Source organism: Pimephales promelas, chromosome 5 (assembly GCF_988280905.1).
Source record: "Pimephales promelas chromosome 5, fPimPro1.hap1.1, whole genome shotgun sequence".
Classification (NCBI taxonomy): domain Eukaryota; kingdom Metazoa; phylum Chordata; class Actinopteri; order Cypriniformes; family Leuciscidae; genus Pimephales; species Pimephales promelas.
Window position 1 is genome coordinate 37314528 of NC_142773.1, and position 26443 is coordinate 37340970.

A 26443-nucleotide genomic window follows, 5' to 3' on the forward strand; every position below is an offset into this window, starting at 1 on the left:
TGTTTATTTGTTTCTATTGTGTGTAACGCTGGCTTACTTTCGTTTTGTATTTGTTCATATTACTATTAAAATGATTAAATGTTCGCCGGTTCATGCCTCTTTCTTCCCACAACAACAAACCCCGTTCACACGTTACATTTGTAAACACATTAGCGCTAGTGAATTACTCCGCGTTTGTATTTATTTCTGTATGGTGAATTACTGCATGATACCTGGATGTTCTGAAGGCGAAACTATCACAACACAAACGTCCGTGTGTTTGTCTGATTCAGAGATTTCCTCCAGGAGAAATTGCCATCGTTGAAATTCTCTGCAGCAGACGGACTGTGTCCGTAGGGCATGACACAGCGAAAGTACAGGCAACAGCAGGCCGCCGAGCTCGACCCAGTCCGGGCATCTCCTGGTCCTTCATCAGCCTCAGCTGCTCTAAACTATGCTGCAGCTCGTAAAGATAGCCACGAACATCGGATTCGAGCAGCAGACTTTCAAAACCCTATTCTTCCATATCATGTTTAGTTTCTTCCATCATTATCATAACTTCACATCTCCACAGGGCTTGTTAGCTTAGCTTCCAAACAAGATGGCGGATATTGATTTCAGTCTCTGCAAGTGAAGTCCCACCCACTGATCTGTAATAGGCTTGTAGGGTGAGTGGGTGCCACACCCTTGAATAATAATGAGCTAATCATTGTAGTCTGTTGACATTTCAATGAAATGTGACTTCCTGCTTATCGTGACGCAAAATGACGTTTTTTACGTCACGATAAGCAGGAAATAAAACACTTAAATCCTTATTTCTCCCATCTCAGGGGAAAATAAGGGAATAAACCATGACCATTCAAAAATATGACTGGGTTTCTAAAGATACAAAGCTTAATGCAAATGGGTGAAGTGACCCTTTAATAGTAGGGCTGTCAAACGGTTAATCGCATCCAAAATAAAAGCTTGTGTTTACATAATATTTGTAATGTATATGTGATCCAACCTAATCCAGGTCATACTTCACCTCAAAATCAAAAAGTCTTTGGGTGTGGTGGAAAATTTGCTAAATTTTGAAAGAAATTCTTAAAATAAAAGAAAAACAAATTAGCACGTCTCTGCTACATAACAGGCCGAGGTAAGTATTATAGCGAGTCATACACAATTTATGAACCGCAAACACAATCAGATGACGGCTAAAACCTTTCTTGATCTTTTTCTTTAAAATTCAAGCTTACCCTTCTCAATTAAGATGTGGGTCTTTTTCGAGCTGGAGATGATATATGCTGTATACTCCAAAAGCACATGTGGTGTGCATCAGCAACCCACACATCAAGGTAGATCCATCATGTTTCCTCTCTGTGTGGGGAAGTCACTGCCTATACTTTAAAGTGTGAAAATAAGCATCATGGTTCATAAAGCAGAAACAAGAACATCGCAGAAAATGTGCATTAACACAAACATTCCTAAGCACTTTTGTAATTTGAATATTGCATTTATTTAAATACATTAAAATTTGCAATGTAACAAAACTATTGGCATATGAAATTCAAACACCATTTAAATGAACAAAACATGGCTCACTTCATTTTCTGTGGCTAGTGCGTCACACACACTAGATCATTTTTTTTCCCTCCACACCATCACCTCCATATCTCCTTCCCCCGCTGACATCATTCACAGACTGCTTACAATATGAGTGCCCAATACAAAAATGAGGTATGAAAGTGGTTTGACATTTACAGATAACAGATCATGCAGAACATGCCTAAAAGCAACAAAAAGATTTGTTGTGAGGAACATTAAAAAAAAAAGTGCATAACAAAAGAAAAAAAATAATTACACAGCTTTGCATCTTTGGTTACAAAGTAGGTTGAACAATTTCACAGTTTTTTTTTTCTTTTAAATCCCCTTCCCAACCCCAAAAACATGAGACATTAGGGTATAGCGGGCAGGAGAATATGGCAACTGACTTCTTTTTCCCCAACACACTAGCAACAGAACTGAAGCATTCTTCATCAGGGTAGATCATTGAGGATTCAGTTTAAATCTTCACCCGCAAACCTGTACAAACTTGTCACGCTCTTTTTATTCTTTATACTATACAAAATGTACATTCACGCCAGGTTCACATTCTTTATCCACAGAGAAACTTCGCTGTTAGTGTTTGAACTCTACCCACTGTTTATGGTTGCATTGATGATTGATATTGTAAAGACTGCTCGCTTGGATTTATGACCAATTTACTGTCGGGTTTGTGAATCGAAAATGTTCGGCTTCTGTGACGTTGTTCCTCTCTGAAAATAGCAGCCCTATAATAAATAACAAACAGTACAATTGAACTTGACAGGTGAATCGAAATCATGTGAAGTACGGTGGCTCTGAAAATAGACTCTCGCTTCTTACAACATGAAAACTGCAATGCTAAAAAATACACCGCTTTCATGGCTGGATTCTCTTTATTAAAAAAATAACTCTCTTCACAAACTCTCCACCTCGTCCATGGGGGGGGATGGGTCGTGCGGAAGCCCCGATCGAGACCGCGGGTCCCGAGCAGAAAACGCCTCTCACCCGCTTCGTGATGACCGACATCACGCGTGCTAAGCGAAGTAGTGAACGAGACCGGTTTTCTACTGTTGTAATGATGTATGCGTCGCTCGCACAGGCTTCAGGCGGAGGTGACGTTGGGCTGTGGTTGTCGTGGCAGGGAGTCCAAGGTCGTATTGGCGTCTAGCTGAAGGTAAGGCTGAGGTTGGGCCTGGGACTGACCCGGGACGGGCCCGAGCTGGGAGGGAGAGTTGGATGGGTTGGAGTTGGGCTGGACGGCGAGTTGGGAGAGTTGCTCGCTGTTGGCTAGAGATTTGAGCACAGCGTTCTCTCGCTCCAGCACAGAGTTCCTCTCAAAGAGCTCCTTTATCTGCTCCTTCAACACCTCCACCTCCTCCCGCACGGCATACATCAGATGACTTTTCACTAAATCCTAGAGCCAAAACGTGACAATTTCAGCATCAGAACCCATTCAAAATTTGCCTTACTAATATTATTTCAGAGAACCTATTATGCCAATTATTTTTGGGGTCTACTTGAATAGGTTAATGCTTAAAGGGATAGTTCACTTTGAAATGAATTTTTGGTATGTTTCGGGCATCCAGGATGTAGGCGTCTTTGTTTTCACAGTAGTTTCAATTTTGATATTTTTAGGTCAAACCGTTCTTGTCTGTCAGTCATATAATGGAGGTCTATGGTCACCACCTCAAAGAGCATGCACAGAGAAGTCCCAATTAAACATGATTTAATGACTCGTAAACGTAAGTACACATTAATGGCCTAAGACACGAAACGAGCAGTTTGTGTGAGAAAACAAAATAGTATTTATATCGTTTTTACCTCTTGTAACCACAGCCAATTCCAAGTGATCTGAGGGCGCGGGCGCTTCGGTCACTTATTGTTTACACAGAGATTTCAGAAGTGTTACCTTTCACTGTGACGATCTAAACATATTTAGATATATCAGAATCGTCTTCCATTGCGATTTCATGTATATCAACAGGCAACGTTGAATTTTTTTCACTACCATATTTAGATCACTTCCGGCGCTTTTCGGCACTTGCGCAGACCGAAGCGCCCGCGCCCTCTAGATCACTTGGATGTTGTTGTGGTTACAAGAGGTAAAAACGATTTAAATACTGTTCGTTTTCTCACACAAACCGCTCGTTTCGTGTCTTAGGCCATCAATGTGTGCTTACATTTACGAGTCATTAAATCCTGTTTAATTTGGACTTCTCTGTGCATGCTCTTTGAGGTGGTGACCATAGACCTCCATTATATGACTGACAGACAAGAACGGTTTGACCTAAAAATATCAAATTGAAAATACTGCGAAAACAAAGACACCTACATCTTGGATGCCCTTGAGGTAAGCTAAAACATATCAAAAATGAATTTTAAAGTGAACTATCCCTTTAAACGGTCAAAAATTTGTATAACGCATATTTTATAATAAGGGCTTTTGCACTGGGTAGTTTAGGGAACTTAGTTACAGGGGTCACACACAGTTTAAGAGCAGTTTTTTCTTCTTTTTGTAATTAGGAGTATAATGAGTATATGCTTTACCTTCACAAATGAAATACTCAACAAACATTTTGCATTTAAAGAAAGGCTATTTTGAATAGACACACTTTATGAAATTTCAATGTTTTCAATCTAATGCTTTTACAAGACTTGACTTTTTGTGATGCAGTAATACAAATAATTAACCATTTGCATTACTTTAACACAAGTTTTTATTTCTCAAATAATTAAAGCCAACAGAGCTTTTGCCGAAAAGTGAGCTAATATCACAAACTATACCTCTCTCATCTCCATAACTTCACAGTCTCCTAATCTTTACATGTACATCTTATCTTCCCAAAGCTGAGTCTTTGCAAACTGATCGTTTCTTTTACTTGTTAAATACTTTTAAACAGTTGTTTGTTTTAGCAACTTACATCTCGAAGGCCAAACTCGCACTATATGACCGCTAACTGTCAAGTGATGAGTATATATAAATAAATGAAATAAATAAAAGAAAAACTTACCATTGCTTGCTCTATTTTATTATCAATGGCGACCACACTTGCTCCAGAGGCACTGCAATTGGAAAAAAAGACTTATTTAAAACATCTCCTGCATAGAAACATCATATCCATTTTGCAGACGTTTAAAGCCTGCACATTAAATAACACAAATTGCTCCCGTTGGTGCTTCCCTCTCCAAACATCATGTTATATTGCGCCACATGCACACATCAATCTTCCAACAAATAGTGCTAAAATCATGGAAATCGAGCAGCTCGTGGAGCAGCCCCACATAACGACAACCAACCATTTAACGAACCAATTAATCAGTGCAGTTAGCCTCCATCTGATACTCATACAGGGTTTTGTCCAAAGACGGTGGAGTGTCTCACTTTAGAAACATGCACATGAAAACAATCACGTCACTAAACACTGTACTGTATACTTTACACAATTACAGTCAAAACATTAAAGGAAGGAAGGATCGAAGGACGAATGAATGGATGGATTTTTTTAACTGACTCCTGAAAAGCTCAACTTTCGCAATATTGCTAATAATATGAATTGCATCTTGTGCGTCAAATTAGAATTAGATTAGAATGATTTCTGAGGGATCATGTGACACTGAAGTCTGGAAGTAATGATGTGGAAAATTCAGCTTTACCATCAAAGGAATAAATACTATTTTATAATATATTAAAATAGAAAATTTAGACCAGGACTAATTTGGAACTAATGCGTCTTCTTATTAACAATGCTCTATTTCCGACAGCATATTTATCCCATTTTTTCGTATATACAGTACATGCTGCTGTTGTTTTTTTGAACCCATCAATCCATCCAATGCACTGAAGCACATGTGTACAGAGTCAAAACAGGCAATGATGACACTGATTTAGAGACATTCTGTACTTTTCCCTACAATTTACATTCACAGGAAAAGCAGATTAGCATCAACCATAAAAGGTCCATTTAAGAGGAAACGCGTTCAGTACAAAATCACACAGACACAATTTGGGAGACTAAATGGCTCTCAGTGTTGTTGTAATGATAGCTTTCACAAGCACATACACACGTACACATGCATACCTCAAAAGTAAAGAAAAGTTAAAAATTCACTTAAATATGACGTAGTCAGTGCTGTCTTGCAGTTTCAAGTCGCACAAACACGTACAATGCATCTCATCCTCTCTAATGTCACAGTCAAAATATTGACCAAAGATTATTTTTAAGAAGAATCTTTGCACATAAAAGAAACAGTGTGTTGGGGAACTTGTTGATCGGACTTATTAGATCCCGTCTTGCAACATATCCAAGACCACAGCAAAGGCTGCTGATAACCTTGAGCCAAGCAAAGGTATTTAAAGGCTCTCATAAAGCTTTTGTAGGCTTGTCCATACAAAGGATAGCTTGTCTTATACAACTACTTTTTCTTGTCTTTAAAAACAATCTGAGTTGAGAAGAATGTAAGGTTAGTGTCGAAAAACCAGACTCAAAATTGATATTACATCAAAGCCATTAATGCCACAAATGGCCATTAAAAGTCAGGGTAGGCATTTTTTGTTATGCTACTTGAAAGTCTCTTCACATCCTGATAGCAATCACTAGGTGAAGTGGTCCAAATGTATTTATTTTAGGGATACTCATTTCGGTCTATTTTCCCGACTGACAACCGCCGCTCATTATCCAAGTATTAACCGCTAACTGATAAGATTATAATCTTAAAAAATATAACAGGGTTCCAGACTTATTATTCAGACATATGCAACCATTTTTTTTAAGAAATGTGCGAGTTAAAATTTTATATGGTTGCATATGTGCGAGTGGGCGCTCGCACAACAGAACGGCGTTGTATCAGCTGCTGCAGTCCGTAACTTATGTTCAAAATGAACGAGTCGGCTACATCATGAATCCATTTTCCAAAGCATGTTTTTAACTTGTCCTGAATCTCTACGGTACGCCTATAATCAGTGTTTATATTCAGACGTAGACGTCACGTGCATTGCACACTGATGGTGGAACGCGCCAACTACGAATTCACTAATTAAAGCATATAAAAATGAAAATGTCTCACGAAACAACGTACCCCTTCCTACGTCTTTTCAGCGGTTAGATGAGAGTAATCGCTCGACTGAGGAAAAGGAAATTATCATAAAATGCAGAAGGTAAGGAGTGTGAGATTTCTGATTTTTGTTACAACTATAAACTTTGCTAATGAAAAATCTGTATTAGCTTATAATACTCTAATCTTTTAAAGTGTAATGCATGCATTTGAACGTTTAATGAATTTTAAAGGATGGATGGATGGACGGACGGACACAGAAGATTGTGATTCAAATGTAAATAGATGTATTTGTATTGTATATAATTCAAATGTAAAATGCTTAAAATTACAGATTAAAATTACTGTCCAAAATCCATGAAAATCCTGAAATTTGGCAATGATAATTAATATATTACAGGTATTTATGCTGCAACCCAGTAACCCTTTGCTAGCTTTGGTCCATTAAAACCACTATATTCATCATCATGCATTGATTAATCCCATGGCATGTAGCAAAAAAAAAAAAAAAAAGAAAGTTGCTAAAGTTGGTAGCACCACTTCAACCACTGGAAATGTTAGTCTGGAGCCCTGTTTAAAATAGTCCTACAATAAAAGTTTTTAACTTCAATAATTAATAACAAATTACTAAATTACAAATTAAGATGACAAAAAGAAGACACTGAATCCATTTAAAGCTTTGAAAAAACAGCAATTTTTCCCCGCCAGACTAAGTCAAATAAAAATAGCATGCCTACCTCAATCCACACATTGTCAAGTATTTATTTTAAAAAAGTAACATGTCTACATGTGGGGTTAGTCTGGAGCGCAGCCTGTTGAGTTAGACCCGTGGCAGAAATGGCACAGATGTCCCGGGAATACAGAGATAACGTCTCGCTCATAGACTGTACAGTCTGATTAATCGGTCCAAATTTTTACTTCCAGGTTAACGGTTAAACGGTCAATGTGAGCATCCCTAATTTATATGTATATATGTAAATTGACATGGCTTCATCGGTGCATTTCATGCTATGCAGAGTTAGACAGACGTTAGTCACTGAGGACCGCAACAGAAACAGCAGCCAACTTTTACAGTTCCCCCTGAACCAAAGCAACCAGCTTATGCTGCGTTCACGCCATAACTACTGTAGAAGAGATGCAAACCCGTGACTTTATGCTTGGAGCGGTTCGTGATTCGAATTCATGTTTCAATGGCAACACAAAATCAACGCTGAAATGAATCTGCAGCAGTCAGGTGGTACAGGTCAGTGCTCTTTAAGATGATTATGTTCATTGTTATTGAAATGTTATGTGCATTGAAACATGATGTAGTTTAACGCCATCCCTCGTGATGCTTTTGTTTGCTCCCTGCTGTAGGTGTTCTTGTGTTTTGAAGGAGCGTTTTGTTGGACAAAAACATCGTAAAAAAAAAAAATGAACCGGTATACCGCCCAGCACTACGGTTGACCAATACTTATGATAGGCTAGGTTGGGGAACCAGTTGTTGAACAACTGACTAGTAAATTTAAGATCTTTAGCTGTGGTGGTGCATTTAATTCAACTAGATGTGCAGAAATTAACCGACAAGCCCAATTATAAACATTTTGCACAAAAACAAATTATCCTATTGGCATAAATCCTTATTTGCAGCTCAACATTGGCTTCAGCTATTTAATTGCTGTGTTAATGGAAAGCAATGTGTTTGAAACACGATTCAGTATCATATCACCAGTATCACCATTTTCCCATAGGATTTTAGCTGAATTAACTCACATTTATTAATATTGCAATTTGCATATGAGCATTATGCGGTTATGTTTGCGCTGAGCTCCACTGCAGAGAGCACCACTTAAGCCTCAAAGCCATGCCCGCCTCATGCAGCACACTTCTGCGTCACACCAGGGTCTGTCCCATTACTGTACCTATCACAGGTCATCTTTGAGTCCTTCAGCCTACTGCCAGACTGGAAAGCTTGGTAGAAAGCTGTGGAGGGATTCCTGCACTCCATCCAGCAGAAAGAGAGAAATAGAAAAAGTTATGTGAGAAATGAAAAGTTCAGGCCAACGAGGAAATCAAAGGGAAGTTGATTTGTAGTCTGCTCAGACTGTAGTAAAACCACCCAAAAGAACGATTGAGGTTAACTGGCAAATATATCAATGTTCACTAAATATTTGCAATGATTTTGCTACGGCAAATTAAGCAACCTGAATCAATGATTGCAATAATTTTAATTCATTTGAGACCATGAGGTTTCATGATTAGTTTGACAATCAATCCTTGTCTCGCCACTTCCAAGTACGAGAACTCAAAGATAGGCGTTGACATCTCTTATAATCAAAAGTTTGGGGTCAGTTTGATTTTTTAAAAATAGGTTGTAAACACTGTTATCATGTTCTCAGATCACTTATTTCTTAATTTTTATGGGAACCATGAACATTTTTTGTGATTTTGATGAAAAGAATTTTTTTTTTAAAAACAGCATTTATTTGAAATAAGTCTTTTTAACAGTAAAAGTCTTTACAGTAACTTGCATCCTTGCTGAAAAAAATTTACTCAAAACGTTTGAACTGTAGAGTACGTCACAAGATTTTCTCTTTAGCTTTATCACACTAGTATATACACCAGTGATGCGCGGGTTGATCCGAAATGAGCGGGTGCCTGCGGTCACCCGCGGTTACCCGCAGTTACGGGTCATCCAAAAATGTTTTTAATGATATTCGGGTCGTGGTCGGTCGGGTCGTTTAAAAAAAAGATGCCAATTAAACATTTGTATTAATATAGTACTAGACACAATTTTTGATGAAATATAGCCTACAGCCCTACACATTATTGGCTGAATAACTGGCATGAAACTGCCGCTGTCCCTGTGCGTTCGGTAGTACGCAGTATGCGCAGTATCAGCTGCTCGTGCTCATCACTTCTCTCAACAGTGGCACCAACATGTCTCGGTTCAGTGAACTGTTGGAGTTACTGGAGTAAAATATAATTCGGGATATTGATATTATTATTTCGATTCGGAGGGACTGTCAGGCATGTCTGAAAGTGAGTAACTTTAGTAACTTGTGGATCAGCACGGACGCAAGACGCGAACTGTTTCGAGCGATTCAGTTCGATTTAGTGTACTGGTTCGACCGGTTCACTAAAAAGAACCGGTTCAAAAGAACGATTCGTAGACGAACCGGCCATGTGATCACTACAGCAGAGAGATGGAGGCGGCAAGAGAAAAGGTGAAGACTGGGGAGTGGAAGCTCCGCAAATACACAAATAGAAAGAGTAAACGTGTGGGAGACATTTGCTGAAATAATGAAAGTTGATGACCAAAGTGCTGGCTTTGCCTTTGTTATGTGTAGGCCTACGTCTTCTTGCGATGCTGTGTTGTTACACGTCTATGGACCAATAACGCTCCGATGAGCATTTACTACTTTTAAAAAATGCGGCCAGGAAGCGGATCGGGTACAATATTTTTTTTACTTTTTTTTGCAGTCCGAGTTGCGGGCGGGTAGTTGAAAACGTCGGTCGGTTGCGGGTTGTTTATACATTGACCCGCGCATCACTGATATACACTCACTCAAAGGACTATTAGGAACACCTGTTCAATTTCTCATTAATGCAATTATCTAATGAACCAATCACATGGCAGTTGCTTCAATGCATTTAGGGATGTGGTCCTGGTCAAGACAATCTCCTGAACTCCAAACTGAATGTCAGAATGGGAAACAAAGGGAATTTAAGAAATTGAGCAAGGCATGGTTTTGGTGCCAGACGGGCCGGTCTGAGAATTTCAGTTACTGGGATTTTCACGCACAATCATTTCTAGGGTTTACAAAGAATGGTGTGAAAAGGGAAAAACATCCAGTATGCGGCACTCTTGTGGGCAAAAATGCCTTGTTGATGCGAGAGGTCAGAGGAGAATGGGCCGACTGATTCAAGCTGATAGACGAGCAACTTTGACTGAAATAACCACTCATTACAACCGAGGTATGCAGCAATGCATCTGTGAAGCCACAACACGCACAACCTTGGCGTAAACAGAATGAGAACATGGATCCATCATGCCTTGTTACCACTGTGCAGGCTGGTGGGGGTGGTGTAATGGTGTGGGGGATGTTTTCTTGGCACACTTTAGGCCACTTAGGGCCAGCTGGGCATCGTTTAAATGCCGCAGCCTACCTGAGCATTGTTTCTGACCATGTCCATCCCTTTATGGCCACCATGTACCCATCCTCTGATGGCTACATCCAGCAGGATAATGCACCATGTCATTCTCATTCAAAGCCATTTTAGAGCAAATGCATAAAGATATATGAAATCGAAATGACAATAAAAACATAGATACAGATTTGTATCTATATTGCCAAGTCATAGGTAAACAGCATGTAATATAACTTCGAAAAGTCTCAATGACTCTAAAAATTGCTCAAGTCTCTAAAGATTGGTCAGTGATCTCTTAAGTTCTTGTGATGTCTCACTGAGACCACAGACTGTTACCATTATCTCCATTTCCCCAAACTAACAGGGCCTTTTCTTTTAAGTAAAAGGACAGAATGTACTATATCAGGATGGGAGGGCTTTAGCAGTTAGGCAAGAGGAGACCCTCCTCTCCATATAGCCCTCTATATAGGAATGGGAGGGGACAGGAGTAGATTTACCACATGTGTGAATATCTGGACTCTGCGCAAACAGCTTTTCCTAGAATCTGTGGAACACTGGCTGCTCTCCGGTGGGGGCCGAGACCCCACAACCACACTCCTCCAAAGGGCTCTTTTTCTTCTTACTATGCATGTAACCTCAAGGGGATGGCAGATTATATCTGGATCAGGATCGTTGCTTCGTTGCAAAAGTATTTGACTACAGCTACGTGTTGAGACAAATATGCATTTTCTGTAGATTACAACTGGTTAATGTTGCATACAAGCTATTCGTCTAAGATTTTAAAACCATGTGCCAACAAAAATACAATATACATGCATTGCAAAAAAAAAAAAGGTAACCAGGTCAGGGTAACCATAACAGTGAGTTTCAAGCAAATATTATCATTTCATCACCGAGGTCAGTTTAATGATACATTATTTATAACTCTGAAGTGGTGAAAATGATCGGAGAAAAAGGATTTCAAAACGTCAGAGGCATTTCAAAAGTCCATCCAACATTCAAAATGTAATCTGCCTAAAGGGACAGTCTCACAAGACAGATGTGTGCACAGCCTACATATTTTGCCATCATTAGCTGCCCGTCAAGCCAGTGCGAGACAGGGCTAACAACAACGTGTTGGGCGGAGCCAATAGCCTCGAGCACAAAATCAAGTTGCGTTTTAGAACAAATTACAATAATTTCAAAAACCAACAAAAATTACAACAGAACAAAAATTCATGAACTGAACAGTGCTTTAGGTTTTTTAGGAAGATGTAGGCTACTAGTTAGGGGTGTAATAATACACGTATTCGTATTGAACCGTTCGGTACGCATTTTTAAACGGTTCGTTGGACCATTTTTCCTGCCAATCAACATTTCGTTATTTCAAATGTAGGCGCGTCGCAAGCACGCTCATAGATGGTGGCGTGACCACAACTTTGCCCAACATCAACTGGCAAATGTAATGTAAGCGAAACGAAACTGAGCTACTCGTTATTGTGTGGTTGACGGACCGTTTATCCGTTTGGACCAATCCAGCGTGAGCCGATCTTGATCATCAGCACTGTTACTACACTGTGAAATCCAGTAAAGAAAGCATTTGAATTTGCCACTGGAGTAATAACATCGCTGTGAGATCTAGTAAGAAACATTCGCATTTCTCCGTTATTTATTTATTTATTTTTTAACAGCCCATCAGCCTGGAACTTTTATTGTGGTCCAAATTGTGTATAGGCATAACAGAACTGAAAGCCTATGCAAGGGTTAACAAGCAGAAGGGGGGGGCGCTCCAGTGCGTGTGCGACCCAGCAGCTCGCCCATCCAGTGTTTGTTTGTTTCAGTGTCTGTTTTACTTTTATTTTACCGAGTGTAAATTGTGGATGTTTGTGCGTTAGTGGAAAGCACCAGTGATACAGAGATGCGGTTTTTAAGAACTTTCGACCAATTGCTCGCTTTATTTACCGTGATAACGCTTCTGCTGGAACTCTCCACCTGCTACGGTTCGGAGTATGGAGTACTGGGGAAAGTTATCCATACCCGAGAGTTCCTGATCTCCCTACGAACATCGTCTGCCGGTATTGTACCAGATATTCCGGCTGAGTTGTGCAGATTGCATGCACGGAGTAAACATCGGAAAAGAGGGAGGAGAGGCGGCCTGCATCGGAGACTTAAAAACCTCGGGCTAGACAATCGCCGTAGGCTACCTCCACTTCCTTCAATCTTGTTGTCAAACGTCCAGTCACTAAGACACAAGACAGACGAGCTGGAAGCTTGGATTAAGTGCAAACCCGGCATAAGAGACACTTGTATCCTCGCCCTCTCGGAAACATGGCTGAGTGAATCAGACCGGGACGAGGACTTAGTCTTGAGTGGGTTCGGTAGCCCAATTCGTCTGGATAGAGACCCGAAGACTACTGGGAAGAGTCGGGGAGGAGGAGTGTGCCTCTACGTAAATAAAAGGTACTGTAACACTGTGGTAGTGAGAGAAAAAATATGCACTTCGGACATAGAACTGCTAACTGTGTCTCTTCGGCCGTTCTATTTACCACGAGAGTTCCAACAGCTGTTTTATACGCTTGTGTATATTCACCCGCGAGCCAATGCCTCAACTGCAAAGCAAGTGATCGCGGATGTCACTCACAGATTGGATTCTATTTGCCCTGAGGCCCCCAAGTTTTTTATAGGAGATTTTAATCACTGTACTTTAAACAAAACTTTAAGATCATATGAGCAGTATATAACTTGCCCTACAACGCAGAGGAACACCACCCTGGATCTTTGTTATGGCTCAGTAAATGGGGCCTACAAATCCTTGGCTATGCCTCCACTCGGTGCCTCTTACCATAACAGTATTTATCTGATTCCTGTGTACAAGCCTGCTTTCAGACGCCTAGAGCGAGAGGTGAAAATCATTAAACTCTGGACTGAAGACAGTATTTCATCCCTACAAGGCTGTCTAGATTGTACTGACTGGAACTGTTTCTCTGACACTTGTAGTGATATTAATGAACTTACAGAAACAATTTCTGCTTATGTCAAATATTGTGTTGACACTGTGATTCCATCTAAAAAAGTGGTCATTTATCCAAATAATAAGCCTTGGGTAACTAAGGAATTGAAAAGTGTTATCAATAGGAAAAAAAAGACATTCTATCTAGGGGACCTGGTAGAGAAAAAAACTGTCTCAAGAGAAGTCAAAAATGAAATAAGGAAGGCAAAAATCCAGTATAAGAATAAAATTGAAAATCAATATAATAGTGGGGACTTAAAGGCAGCTTGGCAAGGCATTAAAACTATGGCAGCCATTAATCAGCCTTTAGGCAGTACAAGGCAACATATAAAATTGAGGGGCATAGACGACGGTGACTTGCCAGATACTTTTAATAATTTTTTTTGCAGGTTTGAAAGGTCTTTTTTAGATAGTATAGCCACATTGAGAGAGACGTTAAAGCCTCAGAGAGGGATAAAAATTCAACAGTCAAATGTCATAACATTACTTAAAAATACAAAAATAGGAAAGGCTGCTGGTCCTGATGCCATCTGTGGGCGTACATTGCACTACTGTGCTGAGCAGCTTAAGCCTAGTTCACACTACATGATTTTAAAATGTCGGGCTGAACTGTGCAGTTTACACTACATGACTTGCTCTCAGTGAAATCATGAGTGTTCAAGTTGTTTAGCTGTTCACACCACACAACACAGCGTGATTGATCCACAACAGGAGGTAACTCACTACACGAGTTAACAACGCACTACATAGAGATACAACCACGATCACATGATAAGAGCATATCATTTGTGACTCAATGAGAGCTGTTTCAGTACTATAGTACGGTCTAAATCCTGAAAATAATCAAACAAATACGAGTTGACAACAACACGATTCTATCTGGTCTAGAAACCATGTTTTGTCACGAAAAACCACGCAATAAAACGAACCAGAAATGACGCGAAACTGCAGAGAAGAACACAACACGCGAATATGGACGTCAGACAGAAACTAGTGCTGCACACTGTTTGCTCAACGATCTGCTCTGAGAAAAAAAAAAATGCATAAAAGAAAAAGTAAGATTTACCTGGTGTCCTCAACCCATGCGTTGCTATGATTGGCTGTACTCATGACATCACTGAGATTGAGTCGCGCGACTGCTCGAGATATCTAGCATGCTAGATATTTTTCTGAGCTCGGTGACCTGTCTGCGAGCTGTCTGCGAGCTGTCTTTGATGCGTTGTTGGCTCTTTCACACTATCGGATTGGCGAGCGTTAATCGTCCGCTAATCGCCCGCGATTTGCACGCGATAACACCCTGACTTGTCGGCGACTCAACGATTTGCAAATCGGGCTTAAATCGGGCTTAAAATCACGTAGTGTGAACTAGGCTTTAGTGAGGTTTTTACAGTAATCTTTCAAAAATGTGCAGACAGTGGAGTCATACCGGATATATGGAAAACATCAATAGTAATACCCATCCCCAAAACAAAATCTCCTAAAGACCTTAATGAATTTAGACCAATTGCACTGACTTCCCTGGTAATGAAATGCTTTGAAAAAATCGTAAAGGACATAATCATCCCCCTAACTGTAGATAAATTAGATTCATTACAATTTGCATATCAAGAGGGCAAGGGGGTAGAGGATGCAAAGCTTTTCATTCTTGATAGGGTGTATAAACATCTTGAGAAACCTGCCTCACATGTAAGAATTTTATTTGCTGACTTTAGTTCAGCTTTTAACAAAATGCAGCCACATATCCTGATAGAACGATTAGCCTCACATTTTAAGTTACCCGAGCAGATCTTATTATTAGTTTTAAATTTTTTAACAAATAGAAGGCAGCAGGTATATGTAAATGGTAAAATGTCATCTGTCATCATGTCAAGCACAGGCTCTCCTCAGGGCTGTGTGCTTTCACCTTTGCTGTTTATATTATACACTGACAGCTGCAGGTCATCTTGGGAGAACAGCTATTTGGTAAAGTTCTCAGACGACACAGCCCTGTTGTCCCTATTACAGGGCAACCAATCTGATCACAATAATGCTCTCATGGAATTTGTCAGATGGTGTGAGGATAGCTTCCTTGACTTAAATGTGTCAAAAACTAAAGAAGTAATCATAGATTTTAGGAAGCATAGTGAAGAACCGAAATCATGTGTAGTACATAATGAAAATGTTCAAATAGTTCAAACATACAAGTACTTGGGCACAGTGTTTGACTCACAACTGAAATTCAGTGAGAACACTGATAGCATTATTAAGAGTGTAAACCAAAGAATATACTTACTGAGGAAGCTTAACTCTTTTGGGGTCTGTAAAAGAATTTTATGTACATTCTATCAGGCCTTCATTGAGAGTCTACTAACATTTTCTTTCTTGTGTTGGTTTAATGGATTAGCTGTGAAAGATAAAAAAAGTTTGACCAACATTGTTAAGCTATGCTCAAAAATCACTGGTACCCAACTAAATGATCTGACTTTTCTTTGGGAAACACGAGCTGTCAAAAAGGCAGAAAGTATACTGTGTCAACCAGATCATGCACTCAGTGAAGAATTTGTTGTTATGCAGTCAGGTCGGCGGTATTATGTGCCAAAACGGAAAACTAACCGATATGCTAACTCATTCATTCCTTCCGCTATAAGACTTCTAAACGGAAATACATAAATGTATGGAATTGGTTCTTGCTTTCCTCTGCTCTGCCTAGTCAATGGCAGTTGAATGTGTGTGAGTGTGTGTGTGTGTGGGTGTGTGTGATACTGGTCGGTAAACTAGTGAGTAAACATGAGGATGTGAGTATTTATTTCTTTTATTCATTGTGTGTTATTGTATTTTAACTATTATGGATGGGTTGGCTGTAAAACTGAATTGCCCCTTGGGGACTAATAAAGGTATCTGAACTGAACTGAACTGAACTGAAGCATTTAGATAATTGCTTATCACCCGTTTGGTTTAGGCAGCTCATTATGGCACTATAATTTAATTCAATTTAATGCACTATAATTAATTTAATTCACTTTTAATTAATTTAATTCACTACAATTTAATATAATTTAATTTAATTACATTTCTCCGTTATTAACGGATCAAACCGCGCTGATGTGGATACCAGGAGAAACAATTACATTTCTCCGTTATTAACGGATCAAACAGCGATGACGTGGATACCAGGAGAAACATTGTGCCATGATGAACTAATCAGTGTCCACAGATCAGCAACATTCACCATGGATTTACTGTAGTAATACTACTATGGAAGTTTGGAAGTTTGGCAGGAATAGTAGGCTATAATGCTTTCAAGTAACATTGTGTCTGTTTTATTTTGACATTATGAATACAATTGCTGCCCTAAAATGTTAATCTAAACTTAAATAAACCTTTGTTTATAACTACTACAATATTACATTTCATTTTGTCCAAGGAGCTGTTTTGTTTTATATGCTTCTAAGAAAAATCCAGTATAGCTCCATCATTGCTCAAAGTAAAAAAAAAAAAATATATCATACTTTATGATGTTAGTTTTAAGAAAAACATAATTAAGACATTTCTCTGGCATTTCTTTCTTTTTGCTGTATCGAAAACGAACCGAACCGTGACACAACTGTATCGTATCAAACCAAACCGTAGTAATGTAATTGTCAGCCAACAAGAGAAATTTAATTATCAAATGTAAAATAACACTTCCTTATTCGTTAAATATAGACAAATCCTTATTAAAACTACAAAAGTTATACATTCAAGAGTAGTGAGTGATTTTATCCGACTTTTGCTGTTTGATTAACAATAATGACTGCCTCAGATTTATTAGGCTGCTGTCACTTTAAGAGCTGCACGAATACAATAGGCTATACCGTTACACACAGTACACGTGACCACACCTTTACTCTGCCCCCGGCCGTTGTTTCATAGTCAAGAAATAAACTGAATAGAAGACGTAAGAAACAGATACTAAATGATACTCATCTGGAACTAGAATTCAATCACTAAAGTTCTATACTTTAAACCCCAGATGAGAAAGAATTAAATACGCTAGGGTTTTGTGCACACACAAAATCTCTTCTCTTTGTCTACTAAACTGATAAAGGAAATTTGCATCTGTATCTGCAGATACTCAAGGTTGCAGTATTGGTATCTGACTTGAAAAAAGGTATTGATATCGATCCAGTATCACAAAAAGCATTTATAATGTACGCAAAATTTGTATATTTTTTATACTTAAGAGTATTGTGATGTTAACTTGGCAACAAACTACTGGAATCAATTAGTGCATTTTACATAAGTAGTGCTATTTCTATGATGCATGGGGTTGCTGCCTACCCAGTGTGCCAAATCAGTCACTTATAAGTGTGAAATATTTAGCAAGCTTAAAGATTTAGTGTGACTGCCACTTGCACAACATGAAAGCAGCAGCTTTTATTCTTAAGACAAAACAGAGATAGCACCTCTACAAAGGACCAAAGGCCTACAGGAAGTACCAGAAGAGCGTGTTCTGAGGACTTTGACAGATTGTGTACCGCTACTGTCAGCTGAAGTCAGCCAGTGTTACCTGGGATGGAGGTGTTGTAGAGAAATCATGTTTTAAAAGAAAGAGGGAGGGAATGCTTGCCCAATACAAAGACGCTTTAAGAATCGAAAGACACGAGAGGCATTCGAGATGGCAAGAAAGGTACATTCTGACCTGCGCTGGTGTTGAAAGATTGAAACACAGTTGCACAAATAAATCACTGTATGACACTTGACAAATGACACATTTGTACTTACTTCTGACTCGTAATGCAGGTCAAACAATGGTTTTGATCAACAAACAAAACTAACTAAGCCCTGAAAGCTGAAGGCAATGCCGACTAAAGGCCGGCTTTAACATTTTAATGCTAGTCTTCATATTCAATTGGTCTGCCTTACATAACTGGTTATTTGCCAGGGATGTTATATGCCAGCGTGCATCATCATATCTGAAAAAGGTGGCAAAACAGAAGAGGTTCCCCATTCTAACCAGCAGATGGGGCAAAATCTGATCTCTTGTTACACAATGAGCGAAGTCATGGAAAACACTTTCAGATGTTAGATTTATAATCCCAAGACTTAGAAAGTCAAAACAACATCACATATGCAACAAAGTAATTACTAACTGTTACTTTGAAGACCTTGGACCTGGTCTATGTTGTGAATGACCATGTGACGAAATCAATGTTTTGTTAGTTGAAACTGGGTGGATTTCACACAACAAGTCCATGTCATATTTCACTAAAAAATCAAAACAAACAAGTGGTATTTTGTTATAATTAAAGGTCCCGTTCTTCATGTGTGTTTTTTTAAGCTTTGCTTGTGTTTACAGTAGGGCTGCAACAAACAATTACTTTGATAATCGATTAATCTAACGATTAATCGACTAATCGTTGATTATTTTGCCAGCTAATCATTAAGTTTGGAACGATTATTCAGCTGTTTCAATTAGTTAAAACATTGAGTTATACAGTCAGATCAGTTCAGGTTTTGAAATAGTTGTTTTAATGAACTTTGAGCCAAATAAACAGACCATTCTCTTTAAGTTTACAGATTTCAGAATTTTCAGCATCAATACTCCAGTCTTCAGTGTCACATGATCCCCTTAATCATTCTAATATGCTGATTTAATTACTAGAAATGCTTATCAACGTTGCACTGCTTAATATTTTTGTGAAAATGTCAATGTAAAAAAAATAAAATAAACTTATTGACCCCAACCTTTTACTCATTTCTTAAATTTATTTTGATTTTAAGATAGCCTAGCTATTGACTGATGTTTAACCAAATTTATATACATTATTTAAATTAGGGATGCACCAATATTAATATTTTGGCCGATACAGATAACTCTTTTTTTGAAAGTCGATAATAACCGATATATCGGCCGAGAGCCTTATTAGAAAATATATCATTTTTGAGAGCCTTATTAAAAAAAAAAATAAAAATAAAAATAAAAATAAAAAGTCTCACCATTAAAATCCATGACCCAAGCCCACAATTTTATGTAGCCTAGGCCTATATGACAGCCAGGCTTATGTTTCACTTAAATGCATTTTTCTTTTTGAAGTGATTTCAATCATATTTAAAGCAATTCAAAAAAAATCATAGCGTACCGTGCACATCAGAAGCGTCTCAGCTGAAGGAAATAATTCATAATCGGCACGATAACATAAAAAAATGAACATATATCGCCTGATACCGATACGGTGGCCATTCCTACTGTGCATTCCTACTTTAAATCTATGATCAATCTCCAAAAAATGACAAAAACAACTAAAAAATGGGGGGGGGGGGGGGGACGAGCTCTACACATAATGCACAGATTAAAAACCTGTGAAGTTGTGAGCTGTGCCAACCAAACCATATTTACAACAAAGTATAAATCTAAGTGCATTAGGCAACTAAAGGAAAACAATAACAGCATCTGCTGGGTGAACAATTTTTAAATACTTTCATGGAGTTTGAAGAAACAAAGACAGATGCATGGCATCCACAAAGTATTTCAGTCATCCCTGAACAGGAATGCTGTCTTGGGGAAATCACTCAATACGTTATCTGAACAACTGCCTGTCAGATGACCCTTGTGCCCACAAACATAAAGTAAATAATGTGAAAACTATGTCTTTAGAGTCATAAATAAGAAGTGATGGCTTTGTCCTTTAAAAACGTTAACGACCATGTTGTAGAGCAACCTTATCTCTAGAAGTAAAACATAGAGAAAGGTCTACTGTTCGCTACGTGATAGGCCTCTGCTATCACAGACCCCCCCTTTGCATATCAGCTACAAAAGGTGTCACCATTTAGTGACAAGCGTCTTTAACCCCGGGCTGTGCGAGTGACAGGCACGTAGGAGGCATCGAGCTGACTGAGATCCAGCCGTTGAGTTTAAAGGCCACTGCCTACTCACACTATACTAGTACATAAGCTGAAGCCACAGTCATCTAAAGCACTTGACAGTTCACCATTTCCTCTAGAGTACGCCAACAAGTTGATATATTTTGTACGAGTTGCAACGCTGGAACTGAAAGTCGAGCATCTAAGAGGAAGCCGAGCAGCGACACTTCTCAACTGAAACTGTGTCGCCAGATATGCATATGCACGGCCCCCTTTTTCATTTCTGGCATTCTTGTGACATCCGGAAGCAAACAAGAAACATTTTTTGTTTGCATGCTTGTTTGAGTTCTTTCAATTTAGTACATATTAAACATATTTTTTCACTGAACATTCCTCACTGTACATTCCTCACAACTTCAACCTATGTCCTCCTACATATGAAGAGTTCAGATGCAAAAGCCTCTAAATGTCATTTGAAATTTTCTTCTTTAATGATGATTTTTATCAAACTTGTATATTTAAGTTCAGTAATTTCACTTAAATAACAATTAATAGGTAATCATCATTGCCATTTAAGTGAAATCACTGAACTTAAATATACAAGCTTGATAAAAATGATCATTCTAGAAGAAAATTTCAAATGGCACTTAGAGGCTTTTGCATCTGAACTCTTCATAGACTACTGTTTGGGGGTCAGTAATTTAGTTTTTTTTTTTTTTAAGAAATTAATACTTTTATTCAACAAGGACACATTAAATTGATCAAAAGTAACAGTTAAAACATTCACGATGTTTCGAATTAAAATTAAACTTCCTATTCATCAAAGAATCCAGGAAATTAAGCAGCACAGCTGTGTTCAACAATGATAAGAAGATGTTTCTTGAGCAGTAAATCGTCATATCAGAATGATTTCTGAAGGATCATGTGACACTAAAGACTGGAGTAATGATGATAAAAATCCAGCTTTGATCACAGGAAAATTACTTTTATAACATTAAAATAAAGAGTTCTTTTAAATTGTAATATTTCACAATATTACAGTTTTTCTGTCTTTTTAATCAAGTAAATGCAACCATAATAGTTTTTGGGTTTTTTTCAAAAACTTTTGGATATAAATGACTGACCCCAAACATGTGGCAGCGTATATTAAACTAAACCAACTTCATTACCAAAAAATAAAAAATAAAAAGTTAAAAAAATTTAACTCTTCAGAGTGTTAAATCAACGATTGTGGCCATTGTAAACAACCTGATAAAAAGCATCACAACACATCCTACCTTCCCGTTCAAGTGAATGATGAAACATTAACAAAACATTTTTAAATGGATGGGGTCAAGCAGCCAACAAGTGTCCAGCACGCAAACTCCTTTAAGCGTTTATGAATAGCAGGATGTTCCTCATGAAGATTTGTTTTCACTAAATAATGCCATTATTTTAATGATTTTTACTGTTGTTCAAAAATGAGAAACAGTAATAAAACCGTGAGTGTGTCCAAACTTTTTCCTGGTAGTGGAATAGCAAGAGATGGAATAGCAACTCTAATGAGAACAACCACACATCCATCACATGTCACTGCATTCCTCACAATACAACCATTTGCACATTAATGCTAAGAACACTGCATGGAAACTTACCAGGATGAAACGACTAAAGGCTGTTCCGACTGCTTGATTTCAAATCTATGCTACATTTATTTTTTAAATTTTAAATCCCATCATCATTTACTCACCCTGAAGTTGTTCCAAACTTATATGAATTTCCTTTTCTGCTGAACACAAAATAAGACATTTTGAAGAATGTTGGTCTTGGACCCCATTGACTTGTATGGGGAAAAATACTATGGAAGTCAATGGGGTCCATCAACTGTTTGGTTACAACACCGACATTCTTCAAAATATCTTTGTTTGTGTTCAACAGAAAAGGAAATTCATATAAGTTTGGAACAACTTCAGGGTGAGTAAATGATGGGTGACCGATCACTTTATCATCAAACAAAAATCCTTGAAATCTTTCATGAGCCTGTGTATGCATTAAAAAAAACACTCTCTGGAAAATATAATAAAACTAAATCAAGATTTAAAAAAAAAGAGAGAGAGAAGGGTTCCCATGCCTTTTGACCAACTTCAAAGATGGTTTTTAAATTAATTTTTATATAAAGATGTCATTCACGCAGACTAATTTCTATCTCATGATTGATTGAATTCACTAAATAATCATTTGAATGAGTTTTCTAGGGCTGGAAAAACATTTTAAAATCCCTTGACATTTACAGGTCTTCCATGACTTTGGGAACCCTGCGTAAAAAGTGAAAGTTCAGGCAGCCAAACCCTTTAAATCATTCAGAACATGAATGGTACCTCACCTGTCGTCCTCCCCATCAATGGGAATGGATATTCCGAAAAGACTGTTAACAGTCGGACTGGACAACTGCAGGCCTTCTGTGATTAAGGGCTTCATCATATCTGTCCTGTGAATCTGTGCCGACGCATCAGACATCCTCTGGCTGGGCTCATCCGTCTGACTGAAACCCATGGCAGAAAAGCCGATGGCCGCTGCCGTCCCGCTGCGAGGAACTTGGCTGTGTGCGGAGGTATTAAGGTTGGGTACTGTTGCAGATCCTGGCAGAGCAGAGAGCAAACTCAAGGCTGGCACGCCACCTCCTCCGACCGTCCCTGGTGCTGTGGGCATGTTCTGAGTGCTTTGCGGTGGCGTTGACAAGCCTGAGGCCTGGTATTGGCCCACTGGTGACTGCTGAATTGATATAGGGCTGATGCTGCTCAAAAGCCCCACATGCTGCACCACGTTTGGGACAGACGACACCGGCAAAGGAACACCTCCAGGGACTCCGGGGCTTTCTACTGTAGCCAGAACCTGCATGGGAACGGGGGACGACCCCTGACTGACGGCATGCCCGACAGAAAGGCTTGCTCCGGGGTGAGTCTGGGTGACTGTAGGCACGTTACGCTGGGTGTATTCGGGCTGACTGGCTGATATCAGAGCCGGTTGGCTTTGCAGGTGGTGTGCACTAGACTGGGGTTGATAAAGTTGAGGAGGAGGGATGCTGGGAGATTTCTGAAGGTGGGCACCCGGGTGTCCTCCATCAGGATGGAGACTGTGCGGGACAGTGACATGAGAGTTTCCCGGCACCTGCTGCTGAGTAGATGGAGGCACCGGCTTATTACTAAAGGTCTCCGGTGAACAGGAACCCGGGCCGGTGAAAGATGACCCGTCGCTACCTGCGTCAGGTGCCACCTGAGCCATCACGGAGCCGACGGTGGCCCCGAGACCACTGTCCCTATCCGCTAAGGGCTCCGTCACATTGGTGTGCCTTATACTATCCACAGTCCTGCTCATCACAGAGCCATCCGGTTCTTTCTCATAATACTCCATACAGGTCCACCGGCCCCTCCTGAAGGGCTCTCCGGTGCCATGATCAAGCTTAATGACCCTGAAACGTGAACTGCAGCTGGTTGCGGTCGTCACGCTTGATGAATTTGTGACTTGAGACGTGCCTGCCGTTTGAGCACTAGAGGCCTGGATGCCCTGGTGACCCTGGTTGTTGCGCGGGACAGACCCACCGTTCACGGGGGCGGCAGCAGGCAACTGCCCCTCTGATTCACACACGTTATTCAAAGTCTCCTCCGAGGAGCTCATGTCACAGACCTCAGGCTCGTAGTCAGTCCTGGACATGTCAAAGATCTCGGAGGACACGTCCTCTGTCCGGGACTCATCCGGGTCGTCCAGGCTCTCGGTGTCGTCGGTCGCGCTGTTGGCCGCGACTTGAGCCTGAGTCACACTCGTGATCTGAAAGCAACTCTTCTTCTTGGCCGGCATCTTCGACATGCTGAACAGCTTTTTATGACACCGAGACCCCTTAAAGACGCTGTTGACTTCGCAAAACAGCAGACTGTTGCGGCACCGGACCCGAAATTTCACAGTTTTTCGAGATGATCGTGCGTCATCAGTCTTCCTCTTCTCTCCTGTTGCATTTTCGACGCGTGAACGGCGGACGAAAACAACCTCCACGAGTGGTGTATGAAAGATGACGTGTTGGTTATTAACTTATCCTCATATGCTGGTGATCCAGAAGGGCGGTGTGTGTGTGTGTGTGTGTAAGGCCGCTGTCGTAGATTCGGCTGCGTTCACTCCCCCTGCTGCCTCTCACTTCTCACTCTACCTACATATAAGTATCAAACACATACTGAACGAGCGCTTTGAAACACCGCCTCCGACCTATGACACTAAACTCGGCGACTAGATTCGGGCATACTAACAAAACAACTACGAAAACGGTTCGAAATTAAAGTTTGTGGCTAACTCTAACTGGCAGACTTCGGAAACAGAAAATCTAAAAATTTCACCTCCCGACAAGATGGCTATATAATTTCGAGATGCATGCTGGGAAAAGAGCGCAACAGGCATGACGCGTAAACAGATCGTGAATACGGCTTCCTACGCTCAAACTAACGACGTAAGCTGAGCTCATTTACCCTTTCTATTAAATAAATGCACAAAACGGGACTCAACTCAATTAACTCTGCTCAAAAGATGTTAGCACTTTTTAATCCTGTAAAATATTTCTCGAAAAAAATATTTTTTTGAAAGCATGTTTTTTAACGTTTCTTTTTTTATTATAATTATTAGCCTATTCATATAGGCTATTTGATTAACATTAACAGAGAGGCAGTCATAATTTAAAGATTTACAAACAAATTTAGCATTTAAGATTACATTAAATATGCCCAACAACAATAAACAAGTTAAAGACAAGGGAAAGGGGGAAAATGTTTTATGAAAGTCATTCATGCCTACATAAAAGCAAGCGAAAGTTTCCACTAATATCCTGGCAAAATAATAAAAATATTAATCATATTACGATTTTCACTGTAGGCTAAGTTGAGTTACAGTGGGAGCCTGTTATGAAATAAACTATTATATTTTAAATTAGGCTACTAGCCTATATAAAATTAGCATACACACACATTTGACATTCCTGGCATTTATGAGGAAAAAACATTACTGACTGTTATACTTGATTCTTGCTTTATTGTGTTCATTTATTTATCCAGCAGCTATTACAAAAATATGCCAAAATTGTAGGGGGAAAAAATCTCACAAATAATATTCTAATTTTAGAGAGTTACAGTGAAACCAGTTTAAAGGCTTTATGGCAACTTGACTGAGTGATCACAGACTCTCAGTCCTAAGTGATATTTATATTTATTTCAGAAACTATTTCCACTCTACCTGCTGAAATTATACAGTGCTGTTATCATTTTGATGAATGTGTTTTTATTATATTTGTTGAGTGGCTTTATGTATAGAATTTCAGCTATGACCAGTAGGGGGAGCAATTGCATTCTGCACACACACACTTCTGATTAGCTTGAACCTTCTGGAATCCAGGATATTGGCGGTTTTATCTTTATTTTCTATTCGAAATATCAAAATATAATGATTGCGTTTTCTTCATGCCAAAGTGCAATATAGAAATAACACACAGTAAATTCACACGACCACAAACCCACTTTGAGGAAAAGCCGGAAGTGCTTTAGTTCGGCAGTGAGGAGGAGACACCCCTCTGGTGGATTTTTCACATATTTCATATTCAGTTTAAAGCTCTAGTTAAACGTTTTGGAAATTGTGTTCCACAAAAGACAATAGTAAAATCAATTAGGTCTTTTTTATGTGTAGGCCTATTCTCTTCAACCACTTTTTTCGTCTTATGCTTAAGCAACTAAAGCTAGTGGCTGCAGCAATTAATCCAAATAATGCAACAAACTTTTTATATTTTACTATGTTTTATCTTATGCTGTCTGTTGGATTTAGGGGAGTGACAGGTGATTAGAATAATATTTCTTGGCTTTGTCAAATAAAATCAGTTGAGATAACATATCCATGGGT

General features: G+C 39.2%; 1 protein-coding gene across 2 annotated transcripts; it reads right to left on the reverse strand.

Moving 5' to 3' along the window:
* Nucleotides 1–1453: 1453 nt before the first annotated feature.
* On the reverse strand, nucleotides 1454–24961 carry LOC120482561 (TSC22 domain family protein 2). 2 transcript variants are annotated; one of them, XM_039677026.2, is made up of 4 exons: nucleotides 22902–24961; nucleotides 8499–8573; nucleotides 4557–4608; nucleotides 1454–2959 (listed from the first exon to the last, which is right to left on the reverse strand). In XM_039677026.2, the coding sequence occupies exons 1-4, from the start codon at nucleotides 24380–24382 to the stop codon at nucleotides 2648–2650; spliced, it is 1920 nt and encodes a 639-aa protein (XP_039532960.2). In that variant the 5' UTR covers nucleotides 24383–24961; the 3' UTR covers nucleotides 1454–2647. The 2 variants fall into 2 exon arrangements, with proteins under 2 accessions (XP_039532960.2, XP_039532961.2); XM_039677027.2 differs by lacking the exon at nucleotides 8499–8573 and having other exon boundaries at nucleotides 22902–24957.
* Nucleotides 24962–26443: the final 1482 nt, after the last annotated feature.